This window comes from Anarhichas minor, unplaced genomic scaffold, assembly GCF_050575085.1.
Source record: "Anarhichas minor isolate MPS153535 unplaced genomic scaffold, ASM5057508v1 ptg000043l, whole genome shotgun sequence".
In the NCBI taxonomy this organism is placed as follows: Eukaryota; Metazoa; Chordata; class Actinopteri; order Perciformes; family Anarhichadidae; genus Anarhichas; species Anarhichas minor.
In genome coordinates this window covers 5,100,686-5,123,167 of record NW_027466489.1, presented here as the reverse complement: position 1 = coordinate 5,123,167, position 22,482 = coordinate 5,100,686, and the positions used below count along the sequence as shown (strand labels likewise).

Sequence of the window (22,482 nt, the reverse complement as noted above, 5' to 3'; positions counted from 1 at the left end):
CTGCAAACCCAAAGCCTCATTGTTTAGATTTCTTACCTGCTTGTTTATGAAATGTGCTTAAATTCATGAACCAGGCTTAACAGAGCTATACTCAAATGTCACTTCTTTTTTTTATTTGAACCCATGTCTATATTGACTAGAAAAGGCAACGTTATCTGATGATACCTGGTCGCTGCGGAAAATGTACAATTCACACATTTCTGAGGTACTGAAGTAAGCTAAAGATGAAGTGGCAGTTGGAATACAAAATAATTTGACATGGATGTTAAGATGGAATGCCTGAAAGAAGTTGAAGTTTAAGAGTGAATGCTGAGTGAAGTAGAAACAACAAGTCCTCCAAATTAAGGCGACACAGCATGTTGTTCGTCCACCCCCCTAAAACGACACCCTAAACCCTAAAACGTTTTTTCCCTTATCAGCAGAACAACATCATTGGTCTATGCCTTCCAAAACCTTAACGGATCACTGCTGAAAAATCTGATTTGTACTGTGACAACACTATGGTTTAGGTTTGGTGCGGTTTCGGCACAGAGACAACTTCCCGTCATTATCACAGCAGCTTACAGGCCTTGTCACTGAAATGTAAATAGTTATCGTCTTGGGGCCCCTGCTGAATCAACTGATGCAGACGTTTTTTCGGAGGACGGTCTCAAAGTGACCGGTCTCAAAGTCATGAAAGGAGTTAAAATGTCAGTCGAAATGATAAACTGAGTGGGAAGTTTCAGGTGAAGTGGAAGTCATCACAGAAATGAGTGGCAGTCCAATTGTATAAACTAAAACAGGGTGTCAGCTGAAGTGTGAGCTCTGAAAGCAGTTTGAGTAAATTGAACATGAACGCTGGAAGAAGTGGGCTGAGGAATTTCTTGTTGTTGTTGTTCAAAGTTGAAGGCACTGAAAGGAGTTGAAATGTCAGATCAAAATAATTGAAAGTCACTGAAATGCCTTTAAAGAATTGTCTTTTTAAAAGGTTTCCAGAAAGAAATGACCATAATAATAATATTAAAGATGTAAATACGACATGATTATAATGGTAAATGCAAAGTGGGCCTGTGCTGTAAACACACAGACATGTAGTATTTACAGTATTTCAGCACACATTCTGTTGATTTTTCTGATTTCTGCACTTGTACACTGCTGGTTATTAAGTACTCTCAGGGGAGACAGCATACTGACGTCATTTCTCCGACAGGGGTGTGAGATACTGAAGTGGCTGTTAAGAATGCAGACTGTGACTGCAAGAGTGTCTCATTTCCATGTTCAAACGTGCTCTTGGTATTAGAGGAAGTGGAGTCATTGTTGCTGCAGTACTTTATGTTCCAAGTGGATCCTTTAATACTGCTGATATCAAAGGATTACACCAAGATTGTTTCGGGCCTTACATATGTCTCTGTGTCACTACCTCGTATTAGCTTTCTAATACAGTCTTCTTCAGCTGTCTGATTACACAGCAGGAGGATGAAGGTGCCGGCTTAGGAATGACTATAAGCCAGCAGTGAATCAGTGTCTTTGGCCTTTACAAGACTGTCCCATCTGCCATACTGGGAGTGATGGTAGAGCGGGATCTGTGGGGTTGGTTAAACCAGCAGGGGGTGGGCAAGTCCATCGCAGGGTGGTACAGGGTAAGCTTTACCATAGTTCATTAGGAGGGTCGGGTGGGGGTTGGAAATGATGGGAGGTTGATCCCCATGGTAATCTGTGTCCCAATCCCACATCTGGGCTCCTCAGAGCAGTAAACTGATGCTGCATCAACAGCGTTTGGACTGAAAGAGAAAATGCGGAAGAGGAAGGACAGATATGGACTTGTCCCTCGTGTGAAGGGCTGAGAAGATGCTGCAGCCCAGCTGTATACCATGGGAACTGCATGGACCTGAGACAAATGGAGGTACAGCAGCAGCAATGGATTACTTTTCATAGCAGGGTCAGAAATGCAGCGAGGCGCTACATGCATTAGCTGCTATTCAGTGCAGCTGCAGTGCAGTAACTTTTGATTCATGCGATTGTGTGTCTTCAGCCTTGTCAGGAGATATGGATATGAACATACCATTCTAGCATTGAACCTTGTGATCAGCAATATGTGGACGTTGCACACTGAAAGCCAAGGCGCAATGACAGTGTGTATGTGTGTGTGTGTGTGTTTGTGCGTGCTGTGAATGCCCATGATTGGGTGATACGTTTCAAATTAATTGAGTTTGTGTCACGGGGGCACAGGCACATCATGAAACAGGAAGTGGATGAGTGTGAATCATTATGCGGCGCTGCTCGCTGTACTGATATAGCAGTCCGACACAATGAACGAGCAGTCTTCTGAGGCTTTCCTTTTTCCTACATCTTATTTCTGTGGCTCCAACAGCTCCTTAAAAATGCAATCCAGCAATTAGCTAAACTTACACCATTAATTATTTTTGATTCTGTGAGCTCTACTTCCCTGTGATAATGAGCTTACTAAATCTGTTTAAATATTATTTATTTTTGTGTATGATGGCTCTGCCATTTCCTGACATTCTTAACCACTAAATTAGCCTGTTTAGCTCGAGTCCTGCTGATCCAACAGCAGCCAGCTGCTCTGACATTTCTAGGCCAGGATCAGGTATGAAGATGAAGAATGGTTCATTTAAGAAAGGCCAGCCACCCACTACCTTCATTATTTCAGAGCACTTAGGTGATGGAGAGACTCACTCTCATTCTATCTTCCACTTTGAGTATGGTTGGTATCTGTATTAATAGCTTCAGAAAATCATATAGAAAATGGTTTAGCTGAGATGGTAATTCTCCTGGATCCTGATCTTGTCTAGGGATGAATGTAGTCGGTATATTAAGGCCGAAACAATAATCCCACACATTGAATGTATGGCATGTACTCTGTGAAATAGTACCTCTGCTCTTTTTTGCTAAAGGTTATGTATTTGTGTGGTCTTTGCTTCAGCGAAGATGGCCCACCTCCCACTGCTGCTAACCGTTCCCTACATGTATTCTATAAGATATTCTGTACAATAACATAACACTGTTGTTATGAAACCATTCCTTGAAAAAAAGGGAGAGGAGAGGAAAGCAAAATTAATATTTCAAAACAACTGATGCAGAGGATGTTGCAAAAATGCAACAGTAGTTCAGCGAGCATTTAACAGAAAGTGGCATACCATAAGAAAACGTTTTTAAAAAATGTGTTCTTTACTCTCCCTGTTAAAGTTGAAAGAGTTAAGGTTTGATCTTGGCGGGGCAGGTTTTGAGAGCTCAGACTGCAGTTTAATGAGAGTTGTGTGCGGTGACCTCGAGGTTTTGAGAGACTTTTGACTTTCAATACCACACATCAATTGTATGCTTTATAATTCAGAGGCTCTACTTTCTCTGACGCGCTCTAACATTTTCTTTCGCGAGAGGATTAAAGCTTTAAGCCAAAGGTTGCTGCCATAACTGTTACTTAGCAACCCTGGTATGACGTCATGCCAAGGAGCAGCGGTGGATGCTGAGGCCTCTCCGGTTGATTTCAGTCAATCTAAGAGAAGAAACTACGGTATTTTTTTTGGTTCTTGGATATTGTTTTCATCAAAGTGTGACCTGTTAAATGAGCACTAAATCAGCATCTGATCGAATTCACTCCCATTTGAATTTGACATAAAAGCTTCAGTCATCCATAGTTTGAGGTTATTCATGCAGCGGACACTATTAATCGATTGGCAGAAAATTCACAACCAAGAACTTTTATGATTGATTACTTGCTTGAGTATATTAATTAAGTTAAAAACGCCAAACATACTCTAATATGTAATTTGAGGATTTACTGCTTTTCTCACATTTTCTGTCACTGTACATCAAGTCAGTGTGTTAGTTCAGACAAAACAAGACGTTTTAACATTGACTTGTTTGACGATACCACTGTACTCGTTCAAATTAGCACAGACCTTCTGTCGATGTAAGAAAACACTTACTGTGCCTTGTTTATTGGTAAAGGTCGATTTAAAGTCTTAAAGTGGTTCAGCAGATCAGTTAAAGGTTCCGACAGTAAATAAACTGGAATTTGCTTTCAGATATGCTGCTCCTTCCGCCTGGACTAATTTGCAGTCGGGGCCATAGCTATCATAGAGGACACCAAGGACATGTCCTCGGTGTGGTCTCTGGCTATAGCAGGGGCTTTGATGACCTGAGGACAAGGTTACATTACACATAAATTTGTTTTAGGCAGATTTTCAGAGCCGATATTCTTAAATGTCACGATCTTTAATCTAAACAATATGTTAAAATAGAGGGAATATGTATTTTTGCAAAAACTGAATTGCATCCTGCAGGGTTTCAGGTTATAGATCACTGTGAAGAGAGCTGAAATGTAGAGACAATTGAAAAAATGAAGATGTTTTTGGTGGCTAACATTTCTTGGGCTCATAACCTTCAGTGTTCATCAAATCCCGGTTATGCAACAGATTTTGCAGCTTGATATTTTGTCTTTAAGTAGTTTCAGTCAACTCATTTGGAAAATGATTTACTTTACATATTTTAGTGATGATGGTTTTCGATCGACTCTTACCCCACATCCTTGTGCTTTTATGGACTTGTTTATTTTTCATCTTTTTCTTTGATTTTTCTTGTTATGTGTGTGCGTGAATGTGAGTTTTATGGTGGTTTTGAACTTGGCATACTTGTAAAACTTTCTCAATGTATCTCTCTGAGCGTAAATAAAGGGTGAATTGAATTGAATCTGGGAATCAGAACCAATATGATTATTATTATTGGCTCCAAAAAAACTCCAAAATACATCCCACATTGTAACAAAATCTGAAATATATTTGTAGTATATTTGACTAATGGTGAGACAGGAGCAGCACTGACCCATAAAATTACATTTGATATTTTTCAGTACGATATAAGTTATGCTTTCTTTAGGCACTTCAGACACATTTGCCTGTCTGTGAATATTAAAGTAATCTTCTGCTCCACACAACAGTAAGCCTACTTTCCCCCAGACAAATTTCACACAGTAACTTTTCATGGTTAATTGATCTCCGGTGTTGAAATAGAAGCTTTCCTCGGCTGTTCAAAGTGAAAAAGTGGTTATTGTATGAGGTTAGCCAGATGCTCAGAAATGTCTTGGGAGGTCTGCCTACAGAAGGATGGTACAAATAGGAAACAAAATGGTGCCTCAAGACTCTGAGCTGACTGTTCGTTAATTAACCAGACAACACTTTGGAGGAAGAGGGAACGATGAAGGTCTCTAGTCGCTCAAACTCTGTCCCTGGAGAGTGCACTGCCTCAGGTAGACACAGGAACTGAAAACTCACTGTTTCAATGTTTCAGATTTGATAATGACGCCATGCTGATACACCGCAGTGGTCTCGTTGAGGAATTGCTGGTGTCATAAGGATTTGTAAAAATGAATGTTTATAGATCAAGTTTTGAAAGTTTCTCATATGCCTTCTGCTCTTACTGTTTGACTATGTTTAAGGGACTTCATGGCTCTCAGGCTGGTGCCCTGCATGCATGGTGCTGGCTGTATGCATCTCAGAGCCTCTCTGCTCTTATTACTGCAGTTACTCTCCTGGGAAGTGGCCCCAGCAGATCGAAAGAATAATGTTCAGTGCAGTCGCATTAAAGACGGAGGGAGCAAGAGTAACGGACAGAAAGCAAAAGAGAAACAAACGGAGAGTGAGAGAGAGAGAGAGAGAGGGGACATCTATTGCTGCAGGAGTTAGAGTGCAGGAGAGGCATCTTAATAATCATAAGGAAAAAAATCCTAAGAGAAAGAACTAGATGAGTTGAGGGATTTGGGGATTTTAAAACTTCGAGAAGAGGTTGATTGATGAAGGAGGATGTGGGAAGAGGGGGCAGTGAGAGAGAGAGGACATTTGCAGTGTTGGCGACGACATAGGAAAAGGCAGGGCGAATAAAAAGTGTACACACTGACATACGGAGAAAAAGTGCCTGTGTCGCTCTCAGCAGTTTCAACTCCTACAGCTAATGAGATGCATTAATCACTCAGTGGACCACGAAGCCAGTGGGCTATTATCTGCACTTGTGATCTACAGTACCACACAAAAGGTCAGCTTCCTGGACAGGTGGAGAAGCTTTTTGGACTGTTGCCTACTTACCCTGCTTCCTATCAGTAATTATCATTACCGCCTATAGCAGGGAAACAAACAGAGTGAGGAAGAGAGAGCTCTGTAAACTAGCATGACTCAACATCCAACATCACAGACCACAATGACTCTTACACACCATATTCTCTAAAAATCTTATAAATGTTGAATTATTAAATGTTGAAGGGGTTAAACCCCCCAAAAATGGATTAATCTGGTTTTTGAACAGACATTTTCAACATCAGCTTGCATCAGACCGTTGTCCTGACAGCTGCCGGGGAAGTTGCGCTGTCTTCTACTGAGACATAGTTTCATCAGACAACAGTACTTTCAACTTGGACGTAGAAGTTTCACATTAGTTTTCTTCAGTTTTCTTCCATTTCTATCACTCATGAATGAGTGAATGGGTCTGTGAAGTCCTTTCTTCCTGGCGTTCCACTGCTATCGGTCAAAGTTAGCCTCATGTTTCAGGCTGGCCTTTCTCCTGGATGATATTTCTAGCTCCAAAGGGTATTTGGCTGAATTATGTGAGCTAACATGAAACTGGTGGTCCCTTCCCTGTAGATGTAATTAAATGTCATTCATTAAATGCTAAATACTTTATAACAAGACACACACATTTCTGAGTATTTATTGAGAAATGTGTAAGTAAGTAATCAGGAACTAACTAACTGCTACCTTTCTTGAATACCTCTGAATCAGGGACAGTAATGTTTTATCCTTGCTGTTAATAAATCTGTGTACTGTATTGGCCGAGTGGTTTGAGAAAAATATTGTGAAAAAGCCAACAGAGACAAGTCAATACTGGTAAACCTATTTGGATCTGAAACACGGTTGCATTGTGCTGGAATATAACAGACTTAGTACCATTCAACAGATTCAAGGGCCTTGTGCACCCCCACAGGTGTATTCACTTCTGAATAGACTTTTGTTCAGGTTGAAGGTAGACTGAAGAATGATGAAGGTCTAAGTTATCCGTCCTTATAGAGTCAGAAAGATGTCAATCAAACACTGTTTGAACACGCTCTCACAGTCTGCAGGTTTACGATGGGTGTGCAGGACATTTACGATCACATAAAAAAAGAAACAATGCATATATCATCTAGATACAGTAAATTACCATCTTTTATATAGCTTCCTAAAATGAAAAATGACATCGCAACACTACTGCAATTATTTCTTCATATCTGTATCAACATTGTAAGAACGAACCCTGCAACATTCATTCACAAAGGAATCCTTTCAACCTTGAATTACACACACACACACACCTAATGCAACATATATATACTGTACGGTATTACAACCATACTGATGCCTATTATAGCTATTATATCAAGCCATTCATGCAGAGACCTTCTGCATAGGCTACAATCCTGTTTCACAACCAGCAGAATAGGCGACTTGACTTCGTCACTGGAGCTGCAGGTAGGAGCATCTGCAGTAATTGGACGAGATTTTAAGTGCACTTATTGCCAAGTGTATGAAGTGCATGAAGCACTGTGGTTAAGTTAGTAAAACTTAGCTGAGATGCTAATTAGCACTTCCACTGCCATCCCACTAATTACAGTCTCACATAGGCTGAGGCATTGACAGAGAGGAGAGGTTAGATATTAAATGCGGATGCTCTGCTTCACAGGAACTCATCTCTGTGCTGCTCTCTGATGCGGTAGGAGAGGAGTAAGTGGTCAACTCCCTGCTGGAGATTGTGCCCGCACTGAGACATTAGTCATTCTGAGCGGTGCGTATACTGCCGAGCGAAAAGCTGATTCGGGTTCTTATAGAACTGTAAGGTATTGCAAGAGGAAGGCGATGACCTTAAATACTTTAGCATCTATTGTAACACTGGCTGTGAGTAGTCCTGGCGTGGATGGCTTACTGGCTCATTTTTCATTTGCTGAATTTTTTTCACCATTACTGTTAAACTCGCCACCACAACGGGTAATTCATCACCTCACCAGGGGGATGTAATTCTGTGGGATGTATTTCTTCCTCCAAGGATAACAGAGTGACTTTACTATTTGTATTTCGCAAACTCATACGTCCCTTCACTATCAAATCTTATTATGTAATCCACGTGTTGTAATATGAATAGTGACAGTGAGATGGGCTGCACTGGATGTAAAGGATTTTCTTTATTAATCTTAATAAGCCCCGGTCCAATTCACTGCAGTGCTAAACTGACTGCTAACAGAGAGTTTTGAACAAGCTTCCAAAGCCACCATGACACACTAAATGCAAGTAATGGATTTTTATTGGCTAAACAGTGTGAGACAGAGAAGCCTGTAAGGGGTGCTGTGAGGTGGGTCAGTTAGGGCACTGTTGTCGGGTCACCTTCCCTCTTCTTTCGCCAAAGTATGTTACTCAGATATGTGAAGCAGGGGTTTAACCTTTCATTCCAAACACACAAGAGTGAATAGTTTGCACGAGGTGGTGCCCAGAATGAAGCAGCACAAAGCGGCTAACTAGACTGCTACACAATAATGTTCATCTGAATGTAAATAATCACTAGAGATGCGCCAATCCGACTTTTTCAGTCCTGATACCTATACCTGGGCTTCGGGTACCGAGTACCGCACTGATACCAGTGTTTAATTAATAAGCTGTATGCCTCACTGTGTGGAAGCCACTGGAATCATTCTTCTCTGTGTAAGGAAACATTACATCGATCTCTCTGATACTTTCATTCATGCCTGAGAGGTTTTACGTACAAAAGGATAAGAGAGTTAAATAACTTCAGAATTCATTAAGGGACAAATGAACGTTCCTTTCTACGGTAAAATTATAGCCGCCGTAACTTTTGTCTCCCGTCATGGCCAGAATCTCATTGAACAGTCTTTGTGGAGGTCAACTAATTTAGGGTCAGCATTCAATTTACTGGTTAGTTAGTTACTTTGGCAACTGTGTGGACAGCTATGGCTCGCTCAGCTGCCTGAAAAAGCTCAGACACTCTCTCTCTCTCTTTATTCCTGTGGCAGTCAACTTAACACAACGATAACATGTTGTTGACCGCAGGGGTTGTGCAAGTTGTCTTCACTGCCGCTTGAGAAAGCCCTTGGGTGTTGGGGATGTGTGAGTGTATTGGATGAGAGTGCTTAGTTTTTTCTGTGTTTTTTCATACTTTCTTATTCATTTTTGTAGTTTTCTTGTGCTATGTATTTATTAACATGGCTTTTTGTAATTAGGGATAATCTACTGTGAAATAAAGCCGGAGACAGGTTTCCCCTCAGGGAAAATCAAGTATAATGATCTGAATCAGAAATTCATGTATTCATTACCCCTGCTGGTATAATAATACAAGCTGGGGAGTTTTTATACCAAATAAATAATTTATTTTATTTCATTCATTACATTTAAAAGGGGCTTACTTAAAAATTTAAAAATATAAAGGTAATATTTAAAAGGGAAAATTGTGTCACAAAGATTGCGGACCTGTTGTAAATGTTATCATTAATGCATTTTTTTCACGGCCCTCAGACTCACAGAATCACTGTGTGCCTGCCAGTTTGAGCATCATTACTACAGCAAGAGAACACGTTTTGACTAAAAGCTCGAGACTTTGTTGTCAGGTCCAAGGTAGCAGAAGAGCACTTGTGGCTTTTTTTCACATCACGCTTGGTGCCAGGAGCACAGAATGGCTTTTTAGTACTCTCTGTTTTTCTCTTGCAATTAGCAACTGTAACAGACAGAAGTGTCAAGAAGCAGGCAAGCGCTATTTATAACAAGAGCAAGATATGTCACACCACAATAGCATCTTTGAAAATCAATGACACATGTTGCATTCAGATTTGACTGTTATTTTTGCTCCTGCAGAGATTTAGTCACTAGGTTTGAGTCAAGCTTTGCTCTATTGAGTTGTTATACTTTACATATGATATTCTGTTTGAAGATGGTATGTAAGCTAATAAAGCTGACCGTGCGGTTTCCTGTGTGAGTGATTCTCATCTTTCCATCAATAGCTGGCTTGTCAAGGCCTGGTGGACATGGTAGTTCTATTATTCACCACTGACTGCACTGTGTTGTATTATTCTGGCTTGATGAGTAGAATAGGTTTCCCCTGGAGAAGAATCTCTGCTCATTGAGCTGCAGTTTCTCTTTCCTCTCAAACCTCACAAACAAACTATTAATTCACCTTTTGGTTGTGAAGATAGGAGTGGAAAAATATGTTTTAAAAAGTATAGCTAAGTCTTCTCAACCATTTGCACCCAAGACTTCCCCTCTAGCTGTCTTTTAAAGGCAGATGATGTCCGGACCGCCCTCTGTCCTAGTCCTGCTGTCCAGAGAGAAAAAGGGTCCCTCTTGGATCCTGCAGAGGCAGCTGGGACAGGCGTGGCGGGACCGGCATGTGTGAAAAGAGCGTTAATCAATTCCCAGGCCCATAAGAGGATAGAGGTCAGCAAAACGTCTCACATTTTCCAACTGTCCCTGCATACTCGGACAATATTAAAGAGCCGAGGCCAAGTCCACTGCTGCCATCATCGCAGCGTTTACCCAAAGCAGGAAAGGCCTTGGCACAAGTTGCCTCAGTGCTGGATTCCTTCCAGGCAGTTTTTTCTGCTTAATCTTCACTTTAAATCCGCCTTCATCTAGCTTTCCTGGTCCGGAAAAGCCTATCTGCCCTGCAATGACCAGCTGTGACCCACAGTATCAACCAGATGAGCCATAAAGTCTGTCTGTGTGTGTGTGTGTGTGTGTGTGTGTGTGTGTGTGTGTGTGTGTGTGTGTGTGTGTGTGCACAAGCTCACAACTGAGTGTGTGAGAGTACGAGAGGGATTCTGTGTGTATCTTTGTGTGTTGTGCTCCCTGTGTACAATATGCATATATGAGCAAATTTAGGCATAAATCGTAATTGTGAGGATATTGCAGCATTTATGACATTTTAGAGATGGCATAGAAAGAACTTCATCTTCTCCATTAGATTATTTACTTTCATTCATTTAATTTTAATACAACTTTCCAAGACTATACCATTTGGAAAAAGGCTTAATATAAGAGCTCAATTATAAAAACATCTTGTATTCACTCTAACATATTTTCCATCTGTTGGACTGTGCCTGAGGACTAAGGCAAATTTAGCTGCATGGGGGGAAAACCCCAAAGTTAACCTTTAGTTATGAATTTGTCCTCCACCGCTATGGCAGAGGACAGGCCCATGTCAGTCCAACTGAACCTAGAGCTCATTATGGCGCTCTTGGAGGAAGCTGTGTTGGATTAGCTGGTGTGCGAATGACTGCAGCTAATCCTCAGGGGTTACAGAAACATCCATTACCTCGGCCATATTCCACATTTTTCACTGGTTGAGCCACAATGATAATGATTACAAATGCTTGATGTGCTGTCCTACATCTGTCCGATGTGCACATCTGTAAGGTAGCCATTTATATATATATAAATGATTGTTTATCCTAAAACTGCTATTCCAGTTTGGCAGGTCAGTCCCACTGTGATTATTCAGCAGCCAGCATAGATCATCATACCAGTCATATGGGATGATACATAACTACATCATCCCATAGTGACTCCAAGGATACGCATTGTGACTCAACCTTGTTTTCCTGATGGTATTGTTATGAATAATCAACTGAGGTACTTTCTGCTCTCTTGAGCCCTTCAGCTGTTTTGGTTTCAGCCTAACAACATAGCTCAGTTCAATCACAGGACTGAGCTCTACAATGCTGATATTGTTTTGAGCAGATGTGGCATGTGATGCTGAATTAGTGATTCAAAGGAAAGTGGTTCAAAAGTTCCCCTGTGTACTTATAATGGATATATAAATTTCTCTTTTAGTTGACATGCTGTCATTTTCTTCTGACATAGTTTAATTAGCGACTTAATTGCATTGACCTGTTAGGACTACTTTATTTTCCATTGAGATCAAAAATCTATTTCTACAAGAGACACCTGGCCAAGGTAGCCGCTGTACAAACTCACAACACGTTCAAATACAACAAGATACGCAGACAATGTGATTGATAAAAGCCTCTATCATCTTCATCTCATGTTTTAATCAATGTATATTGTGATACTTTCTGGGGGGGGCGTAGTGATTTTTCTTTTGGCTGAAGGTTGTCTGAGGTTTTGGGAGAGCAGATGAGGGTCTTTTATCTGTTTTTCTCATCCTACAATTATGCTTTGTACCAGCCATCCTTTGCAATATAGTTAATAGTTAGATCAATTCTTAAAAGTTGCATAAATACAAAACAGCAGAAAGACAACTTTCAACTTTCACGCCGTGGCTCATAAAGGTGCTCTTTGCCATATGCAGTTCTGTCTCTATATCAGGGATTCGTTAATGTGTTCATGAGAAGTTCCATTAAGATATTAAGAGGAGGGTGTTCCAGTTTTTCAAAGTCAAGAGGAAGGTTAAAAAGGAACATTAATTTCCCTGCAGAGCTTTTTTACTAAATGAAACATGGATTGTATCTCATTCGTTGCTTTGGACAAGTGCATCAGCCAAAAGGATAAATGTAAAAAAGTTCAGCCTCAATAGGATAGAATAAACAGATGAGGATATGTGTTTTATTATAATCTAGTGAATTGGATAAATGACAAATCACTACTTGACTTTACTTTGACTGACTTTGTCACATTGTTTCAAAAATCCCCAAATTGCCATAAAACTGTTCTACTCTGTGATTTGCAACATTAGCCACGATGGCCTAATACATCCTGAGATATTAAAGGGATAGCAACCCCTCATAAACGTTGTGGAAACATTTTATCATCACATAATATATTTTCTTATCACCCATCTCTCAGTCCTGTAATGAAAGTCCTGCAGTTTAACAGTGAAAAGGACCTCCCGAGGTTGGTGATTGCCTGTCCGGACGCCACCTCTTTGCACATGTTGCTTTTTAAAATCCTCCCTTAATGTTGTGCTTTGACACTGAAATCATTAGAGTGAAAGAAATGCTCCATAACCGCAGACTGCTGAGCAACTGAGCAACACCAGCTCAAACACCGGTTACCCTGGACACTCGCTTCCGAAAGCAATTTCTCCTCATTGATGTAATGGATGTGTCCCTGAGCGGGCTTTTTTTTCCACGCATTGTTTCCTCGGGGCAGGCGGCTGTTGTGCTCTTAAAGGCAGCACAGACAGCACCCAGAGGCTATGGATCACGGCAGCCTTTCAGGGCTGATGTTCTGTGAGCACTAGTATTGATTCACTCTGTCGCGTATTATTATGAACACAGATTAATACAGAATAAGTTTCCAGCCCCAGGCGAAGTAAAAAATTGGCGGGATGACATTTTGCTGCAGTGTTTTGGCTGCATGTTTGGGATACATAACGGAGATGTGACAGCTCCACCTTCGATTTACAGCATATAGTCTCGCATTCAATCTGTCCCAGAGGAGAAATCTGTCTGTTGCTTTTGTTAGGGTGTAAAGAGTGTGTTGAATACTAAGTCAACTTCTCCCCAAAGTATTTCACTGCTGTTGTTAAATAATTATTTGACACATTTACAGCCTGTGTTTGTGGAGGCTTCAATTTGTTGTTTTCTGGTTTTGCACAATATTTTGATTTCATATCGAGCTCCGTCACAGAGGAACTTTATTTCCAATTCATCGTTGCCATCTGTGTCAAAGGCTGCTAATGATACCTACCAGTGGAGATGCATTGTGCCGTGGGAGTGCCGTGTCAGCAGTCTGTACGCTGGCATTTGGATGAGCTCCATGTGTCTTTGCCTGATAAAACCAGACGTGACCTGTTGAGCGTCGGGGTCAGGGATGAGCAGTCTCCCTTGTGAAATATTCAACACTAAATATCTCAACCGAACTCAATCCCGTTGTCTTACGTAACCAAGCGATATTTCCTGGCTCCGTCTTTTGCCAAAGGTTAGAAACCCAAAAGGCATCACATCATTTTGCTTTGTTAATGTATTCACTGTCGCCAATGCTGTGAAATTCCATTTAGATAGTGTTTCAAATTCTTCTCACATTATGTCGTGCCAATTTAAATAGAGAGAGACAGAGAGGAAATAATAGCAATTGTAACACTGTGGTTATTGTCATGCCAATGGGGAATAATTACTGTTGTTGGGAACGTAGAGGAGCGTGTTTGGTTATCAGCATCTAAGAAACTAAATTCTTGACATCAATAGAATTATTAATGTCAGTAACAATTATTAATGATTATTAATAATAACGGGGCACCACCCTGCGAACAGGGACCAATAACCAAACAATAAAACTAAGTCTCATAATTAGCGTTCACTCATAATGTCAATAGTCTGAGTACTATTACACATTCAGAGTGAAAGTGAAGGTTTAAGTTCGAGCACAGGCCACTACATCCAGTTATTATTACACACATATGCACAAGTAATCACAGACGACTGCTCTTTAAAATATAACAGAGTTTATTAAATAAAATAATAAATGATCAAATCAAGTAATATCAAAATAAACAAACACTATCATACAATTATATGTCTAATACCTAAAGTCAAATGAATAAAGTGGGGTAAGGATATGTATATAGATATATGTACATGTGTGAGTGTGTGTGTGTGGAAACAAAGGGGGGGGGGGCCTACTCAAACAGTGATGGTACGTAACCTAAAAAGGGGCGTGTGAGCCTACAAGCAAAGATGGCGGAGTCTATTGACCCGCGACAAGATAGCTGAGAGGTGGCTACGTGTAACCACGTGGGACGGCGCACAATGTGGGTTGGGACAATAGATTACGCGACCACGTGTCTGAGAGGTTCACCCAAAATCAGTGAATCTAACTATGTGTATGCGGGTTAGTAGGAAGAGAGGGAGAGAGAGAGAGAGAGAGAGAGGAGCTCTGAGCGCGGTGCTCAGCGCTGCAGTGAGAATGTGAGGAACAGCTGATCACTCGTAAACTCTGCGGTCGGATTCTGAACCGACCGGTCACGCTTGTACGGTGATAGTTGCGGTTCTAGATCTCACTCACAGAGCCGATTTAAAGAACAGAGAATAAAACCAAACAAAATAAAATAATCCCCAAAACAAAACACATCTTCATCACTGCGGTGAGATGCGAGTATTGCTCTCTTATCACCCCGAAACTCGGTCGGCGAGACGAGGCTTCGCCACCGTGGTTTTGGTCTTTGAAGTGATAAAATCACAACCTCCACATCCACTAGCAGCGACGGATCTAATGCAAACAGTTACGGCAGGAAATACACAATATAACGGGACTCCGTGGTCCGCGATGCTTCCGCAATAACACGTTATAACACGACAGTAACTTAACGTAACAAGACACAGGAATAACAACGACATAACGAATAGGCTAAATTAAGCTAATGCTATGCTAAGCTAAGCTAGGCCCAGATACCAGTAACTCTTACTTGTAGAAGCTTCGTTCGGTAGGGTACGTTTCCCGTGGTGGGGATCACTCGGTCCTCGAGTAGCCGCTGGCTCTCGGTGGCGCGGCCTCGGGGCTGGCTGGCGCAGACTCGGCCTCCTCGCTGCAGAGAGGGGCTTTTTAACTTCGGCTGAGGGACGAGGTTTGGGTCGTCCTTCCCGGAAATCTTCGGCGAGGAAAGATTGTTACCTTCTGCCGGCGGTGTGTACACAAAAAGGGTGGGAGAACGGGGCATAGGAGTTATCCGTTCTCGCACTACAGGATCCAAAACTCAAAATAAAACACAGTCTGTTCGACCAGCGAATGTTACATGTGACCTGATAGGATTTGATGAGGCCGCGGTTCCTCGTGGATCTTCTTGTCCCCTGGACGAGTCCGGGGTGAAGAGAGCCTTGTGGATCTCCTTACACCAGCGGTGTCTGGACGGAAGAGAAATAATTCTAGCTGTGCTCAGGCTTATAAACCAGGTGGCACAACCAGTGGGGGGCCCTTTCTTGGCCAATGAGGGACCAGCATCAGGTTTCTGCTGGAGCTGGGGGGTGTGGTCCTCCGGCATGAGGTTTCTTGCAGATCCCAGATCAGGCGTTTTGGTGAAAGGAAGGAACATGGCTGCTCCTTTATTTGAAAAGCACGTGTGAAGGTCTCAGCCAGCCAGGACAGCAGGGTCAGATCCCAACACTGTGTACCACAGAAAAGTGTTAAATTCTTTAGGGCTTTACATTTTAGGATTATGAGTATGTAATTTCCCCCATAAAACATCTCAACTCCTTTTTTTTGTCAGTGTTAAGCTTTTAATCACTGCTTTTGTTCTAATACTCCCTTTTTTCATATCTCTCTTCTATGTACATAAAATAAGCAATTAACAAAAAAAATCCTCTGCCTCCATTTTCAGAGGCTTTGAATTGCTGTAGTTGAATGTGCACCACAACCCCCAATCATCATTACCCCCCCTCTCCCCTAACAAAAACCTTTTAGTAGTTGAGAGTATGTGGAAACAATAAACATTACAGTGACCTTTTGTTCTGCTAGTGTGCTGATAGCCAATCACCTCTCAAAGCTATAGCCTGTTCTTTTACACACACACACACGGCTTGGTAATTACAGCATGTTTTCAACCATTGTAAATTATTGCAAGTGGTACCTATACATGTTTGTCCCTCAAAAAGATACGACACATAAAGCCGTGTTATTGCAGTCAGCAGGACAGGGTTTCACAGTGCTGTGACTCCACAGTAACACGATGATGTTCCCTTCCTTTCCTCTGCGATGACTGATACAGGAATGAATGTGTCTGCTGTCTTCATGACGGACTGAATGCCAGTGTAATTAAAGGTTGTGTGAGGGTGGGCAATGATGAGCTGTCTGCACACACCAATGATAGTTGCCTCCTTTTTCTGCTTGAATACCCACTCTGTTTGTCTCCTCTTTCCATCATGTCCCATACAGTACATGTCGCCTGCATCCCTCAGCTGTTAGCGAGGAAGGGAAGTTGTGTCAGATGTTTGGATAGCCTCTCTGACTTCCTACCACACCCGGGGATGTTTCTGCAGTCACACACTCTCAGTATGTTCTCATTAATATCTAGTGGGTGTTTTCCCTTGTGATGCTGTCAGGGCTGTCTTTTTCCCTTGTTGTCTGTAAGGAAGTCTCTTTAATATTTAATAAGATGGTAAGAACACTTTTAAGACTAACATTAATGGAAATGTGTATTTATTGCTGAGGTAATATAGATCTGCTTTGTAAATGATATGTATTGTTTTTGCCTTGGAGGAAAATAACAGAACAACCAAAAGGGGGACATTTGCATATTCAAATGTATTTTTTGATATTTTGTATTAAGGTCTACTGTCTGTTTCATTGGGCATTCATCTCTGGAGACGGTGAACTTATTTGCATACAGCTAATCCAAAGTGTTTTGTTGTTTTGTTTTAAATCATACTTGCTTCACATGATGCTGTCATTTTCCTTTCATCAGCATGACTGTGACAATAACTGATTGCAGGCTTGAAAGCTACAGTTACCAAGAACAAGGTTGTTAACAGTGTTTCTGTGTGCAGTGAGACATGTTTATAACGTTAATGATGTCTTAGCTCCATTTAAACGGTAAATCAGCGATTCTGGAGAGAGATTGTTGTTATTTGAGCTCAACACCCAAACAAATACCCTCCTCCAGATGTACTGCCCCTCCCACTGCCTTTCTCTTTATACATCCATGGCCTGTCCCCTTTCCACTGCACGAGAACGAACGCCCCCTGTTGCTAATTGGCTGGAATAGTGTGGCTCAGTCCAAGCAACTTTGTTTATTTCCCATTTACAGAGCCAGGGCTGTGCATCAACACCAGATTCTTCTTTCATTACTCACTCAGAACAGACAGCTAGCAGACTCTGAGGAGATGTTCGCTGAATTTGACAAAAAAATTTTGGATTAGGGTCACTGACTGCAACTTTTGCAACCTTTTCCAGTGAGATATCATGCACAATACCAAGACCTCCATTAAGAAGAATCTATCATTGATAGATGACATTTTCCATTGTCCCAAAAGATAATTTTATTGAGCGATGAAGATGAGATATAAAACAAAATATGTTTGCAATTGGCGTTGCTTGATCACAGTCGTTGGCCTTTAGTTTGTGCTCCTGTTCTGTCTGGTTTGGTCACTTAGGCTACAAATAGACGCTAGGCCTCCTCATTTCCATAACCTTCAACCTCTCACAGCAGAGGTTCAACCAGGCAGAGAAGAGGTGACAGATATGCTGCTCACTCCCCAGGACATGCCTCTCTAGAGCACGTTCACGTACTGTACAGCACTGACACAGACACAATGACAGGGTGTTTCCCCCTTGAAATACAATGAACCCTGGCTAATCAAAACCCCTCGGGAATGGGAGGTCATTTATACCAGTGAAAAGTTCAGATGACTGAAGTATGTTGAAGTACCAGGGGGAAGCATGTTCATTATATGAAGCACACATATCCAAACACAACGTGATAATTATGGTACATTTGACAGGCCGCTCATTTAAGAGCAATGACATTTTTAAACAATGGCTCCCCAACCCTGGCCATATGTTACAGCCACAAATTTAGGTATTGACGTCTTTATTTTTAAGTGCACAAAGCGTCAGCACCTTTAGCTAAGTGCTGGAATAGATTGTCTGTGAATTTGTCTGACAACAGCGCTCTCTCTCTCTCTCTCTCTCTCTCTCTCTCGCTGTCCAATTTCCATATTAAAGAACAAGGGAAAGGTCAATTTAACAACACCTAAACAGTTATTGACAGGTCAGGAGGACAGAGGAGGGGAAGGTCAGTCATCTAGATAAATACCATACGGTCCTGAAATTGAAACTGTCAAAATATGCAGATTAGGAGGGAAGCTGAGATCATCGTTGAGGAAGAGTGGTGGTGCAGATGGTTCTGCTCAGAAGGCACCCGAGGGTAGACAGCAGTGCTGTGCTCATGGACGGGGTTCATGGTTAAACTAGAAAACACGTTTCATTTAAACACTGCATTAGCACGTATACAGGAGGTACTGTCACGTCTTCATCTGGTATGAAATCCAATATTTATAGCGTCAGAGGGATTTATAAGATTATAAGAATTACTTTCAGTTTGAAGATTGTAGATCAATAGCGGCATCTAAAGCCCTCTTCAAGAGGAAATAATTTCCGTTGTAATGCTTTGGTATCTGCTCTACAAAACCATTTCCCTGCACAGAGAGGATATTGCCCCCATCCAATAATCATTGTCATTTTTATAGCATTTCATGCTTTACACGTGGAGGTGAAACGTTTAGAAAAGGAGATGGAGGAAAAGCAGAGGGATCTTGATGATTATAAATCAGTTATATGTTTATCTCAATCTTTTTTCTTTTTGAAGCGAGAGGAGAGAAAATGTTCTATAGATGACTTTAGTTACTGGAGCTCACTGGAGTCCTTCATCGGTGTCATTAGCTGAATGTATTGAGCACAAAAAGGTACAGTGAGAGTAGAGTGGAATCACATAAATGGGTGGATAAAAGAGACTACGAAAAGGGAAAATGTATGAAAGTTTAATACGGGGTGATCTAAAATAACTGGCAAAATGGAGTAAACATGTAGCCAAGCATTGTAACATAGACAAGCATGAATCATTACTCATACAGTTTGTCCTTCATTATTAATTTGAAATGCCGACGACAAATGCAGTGATTTGTAGGACAGATTCATATTTGCAACGTGTCTGATAGCTCAGGAGTGCGTGTCGAAATTGACATCATGTCAGAATGAATCATCTGATTTAAAAGGCCAGCTACACACAACGCTAGTATGAGCCCAACATGCTACAACAACCCTGCTGTGTAAATACCAATAAGACGTTTTAATGAGAGAACAAACACTTGATTCGTCTGATGAATTTACACTGATTTTAATATCTTTCCCCCGCAGATCCATCAGTGCATCACAGACAGAAGACAGTTGTGACGGACATGTGCTACCCGACGGAGATATCCAGCCTGATGGACTTTGGCACCCCAGACTGCTCGCTGGGCAAAGGTACGGTGCTGCTCGAAAATACAAGGTGTTGCCTTGGTGACAGCAGGAAGTGTGCACGGAGATTTATCCCGGCAGTTAAAAGACACAGAGCTGTCAGCTTGACTGCAAGGTTAACACTGGAGCAAAGGCCTGCGCAGGCTAAGAGTGTGAGGACAATCAGACAGCAGCTGTTGTTACCTGGCCACCAGGGCCTAACAGTTCACCGCAGGCTTTCATTTATCGCCGCTAGATAACATGTTTTGTCGTCCAATGTGTGGCGCAATAAGACTTCTAGACTGGATTGACTTCTTACCAGAGAAAGGAATTATACTTTGCAAATTGCTTTCATCTGAATGGAGCTTTATATAAGTTAATTGCGCCAGAGTTGTATTGTAATGTGCAATTATTGCAGCAAGGGCACTTATTTTCTCCAATCACTGTCATCAGTTTGACAAATACAATGTTTTATAGAGAGGCCTGTGTGGCTCAGGATAATAGTCTCTCTCAATCCCTCGTGTGCAGTAATCAAACTGACCGGCCTGTAATAATACGCACAACAAAAGGCATTGATCATAAAGTTTATCGATCGCATCTGTATTGTTGTCCACTTCTTTTTCTCATCATAGTGACTGCTATTATTCTGTATTATTCTCACATTGATGCCAAACCCGAGACTCTGCAGTTTAATTCCCTCAATAATTTAAAATCCAATCTTTTCACCCCATCTATCCCCTTGAAGCTGGCAGAGCCTGCTCAGCAGCTATTAGACGAGCCTCATGTCATTTCCACCAGCAATGAGCAGCGACAGTGGTGACCTCACTCACTCATTCTCCTTCTTCCCCAGTGCCCATCACTGCTTTTAGTCTCCCTCCTCGTCTCTTTCTTCACCTCTTCTCCTCTCTTAAGGCTAGCTAATATCTTAATGCGGCTCCATTCCGGCTCTCTATCGACACTCCCCAGCACTGATAATGCAGACTGACAGGTCACCCGTGTGCAGCTGAGAGAAGCGAGAGCAATACTGTGGAGGGTGTAGAAAGAGAAGGCCTTTAAGGATTTCTCCTGGCTTTAATGTGAGCAAAGCAAATGAATGACATAGTGATACAGGGAGTTAAGCCGAAGAATAAGGACACTGAGGAGTGGAAAATTTCAGACTGAAGAACTGTCAGGATAAAAGCAACGCCGTGAATAAGATGCAGTGTAGCTGAGAGGCAGGCTACAGCACGACCTTCAAATTATGAAGTGCTACATTTGGTCAAAATGTTCTTATTCATGTAAAAGGCTGTAGCTCTTCAGACAGGCAGCTCAAGGCAGACAGGTGCGAATTTCAATCTTATATACATAACAAAGTGGTTTTAATCAGCATGTTAAAATTCTATCAATTTGGTTCTGTGAGATATTGTAGCTGTAATACTACCGAGGTGACCAGCACAGAAAAACATGTGCTTTCAAAACATGCGTCTTCTAATAAGGCGTTAATTGTATCCACTGTATCGTTTCAATCTTTTGTCTCAGCTGGGATCGGTCAGAGAGAAACGAGCCTGGCAGTAATCCTTGAGGTGTCAGCGTGTGATTGACAGATATATTGCCTCATGTGACAAGTATGTGGTTAGAGCACATCTGATCTCTGGACGGAGCTGAAACACTGAGTGTCCTCCTCTGACAGGCAGGACAAATGGCATGCTCGCTCTGAACTGCTGTCACGACTTTTAAGTGGAAGAGGTTTAACTCGTCTTTCTCTTGCACACAAACTCACACAGATTGTGGCTACACCTGTGCTTTAGTATGCTAGTTATGGCACTCAAGTGCTCATAAACCAAAAATCCCATTATGAATTTACATCCAGCCAGGCTCTGGAGGCTGAATTAATTCAGTTGCAGCCCTATCTGTTTTCCTCATACCACCTGTACCTGCCTTAGGGTTTCAGGTCTAAAGAGCCCTGTCAGGCAAACAGGACCAGCCTAAACCTCACTTACTGTCCGCACACATCTGAGCTCCCATCAAACATGACACAGACTGTCCTTATTCAGACCCTGCTGGGTTAAAGATAACATGGGAGAGCTGTTATTCATAATCCAATCTAAGTGTGTAGAGCTAATGCAGTTTGGTCGGAAGCATGAACTCCGTATCACTTCACCGCTGTCATGATCCATTTTTTGAGGCGTTTGTACTGAAGTTGATATTTGCAGCATTTTTTTTCAGTGTTTACATTCCGACCTCCTCTGGCCAAAACACACATTCACATTCAGGAAGTGAATGTAAACTCATGGAGGCTACAAAAGGCACTGCGGGCTCAGAGGGACTGCATAGCTCGCATACAGAGGGGAGTATTGTTTTCTGTTCAGGCGCTGAGTGTAATTGCACACATTGTCCTTTGTTAGCTCTCGGCCATCAGGTGGCGTGAAAGCTCCACCGACTCACCTGGGTTATTACCTGAGGTGCAGTTTGTATTCCTCTCCCCCTCCCCCTCATCCTGTTCGTACACTAGGGGGGAAAAGAGGAAAATCAGGAGTGGGCGTGGGGTGAAAGTTGTCCCGACTGCCACAGGGCGTGTCACTAAACAGGTAGAGAG

General features: G+C 41.8%; 1 protein-coding gene across 1 annotated transcript in view; it reads left to right on the top strand.

Moving 5' to 3' along the window:
- kaznb (kazrin, periplakin interacting protein b) overlaps nt 1–22,482 on the top strand; it is a 61,327-nt gene that overhangs the window by 14,827 nt on the left and 24,018 nt on the right. Inside the window, exon 2 of the mRNA XM_076110945.1 lies at nt 19,827–19,934. Within this exon, the coding sequence (XP_075967060.1) occupies nt 19,827–19,934 (108 nt within the window). The remainder of the gene's footprint in view (nt 1–19,826; nt 19,935–22,482) is intronic.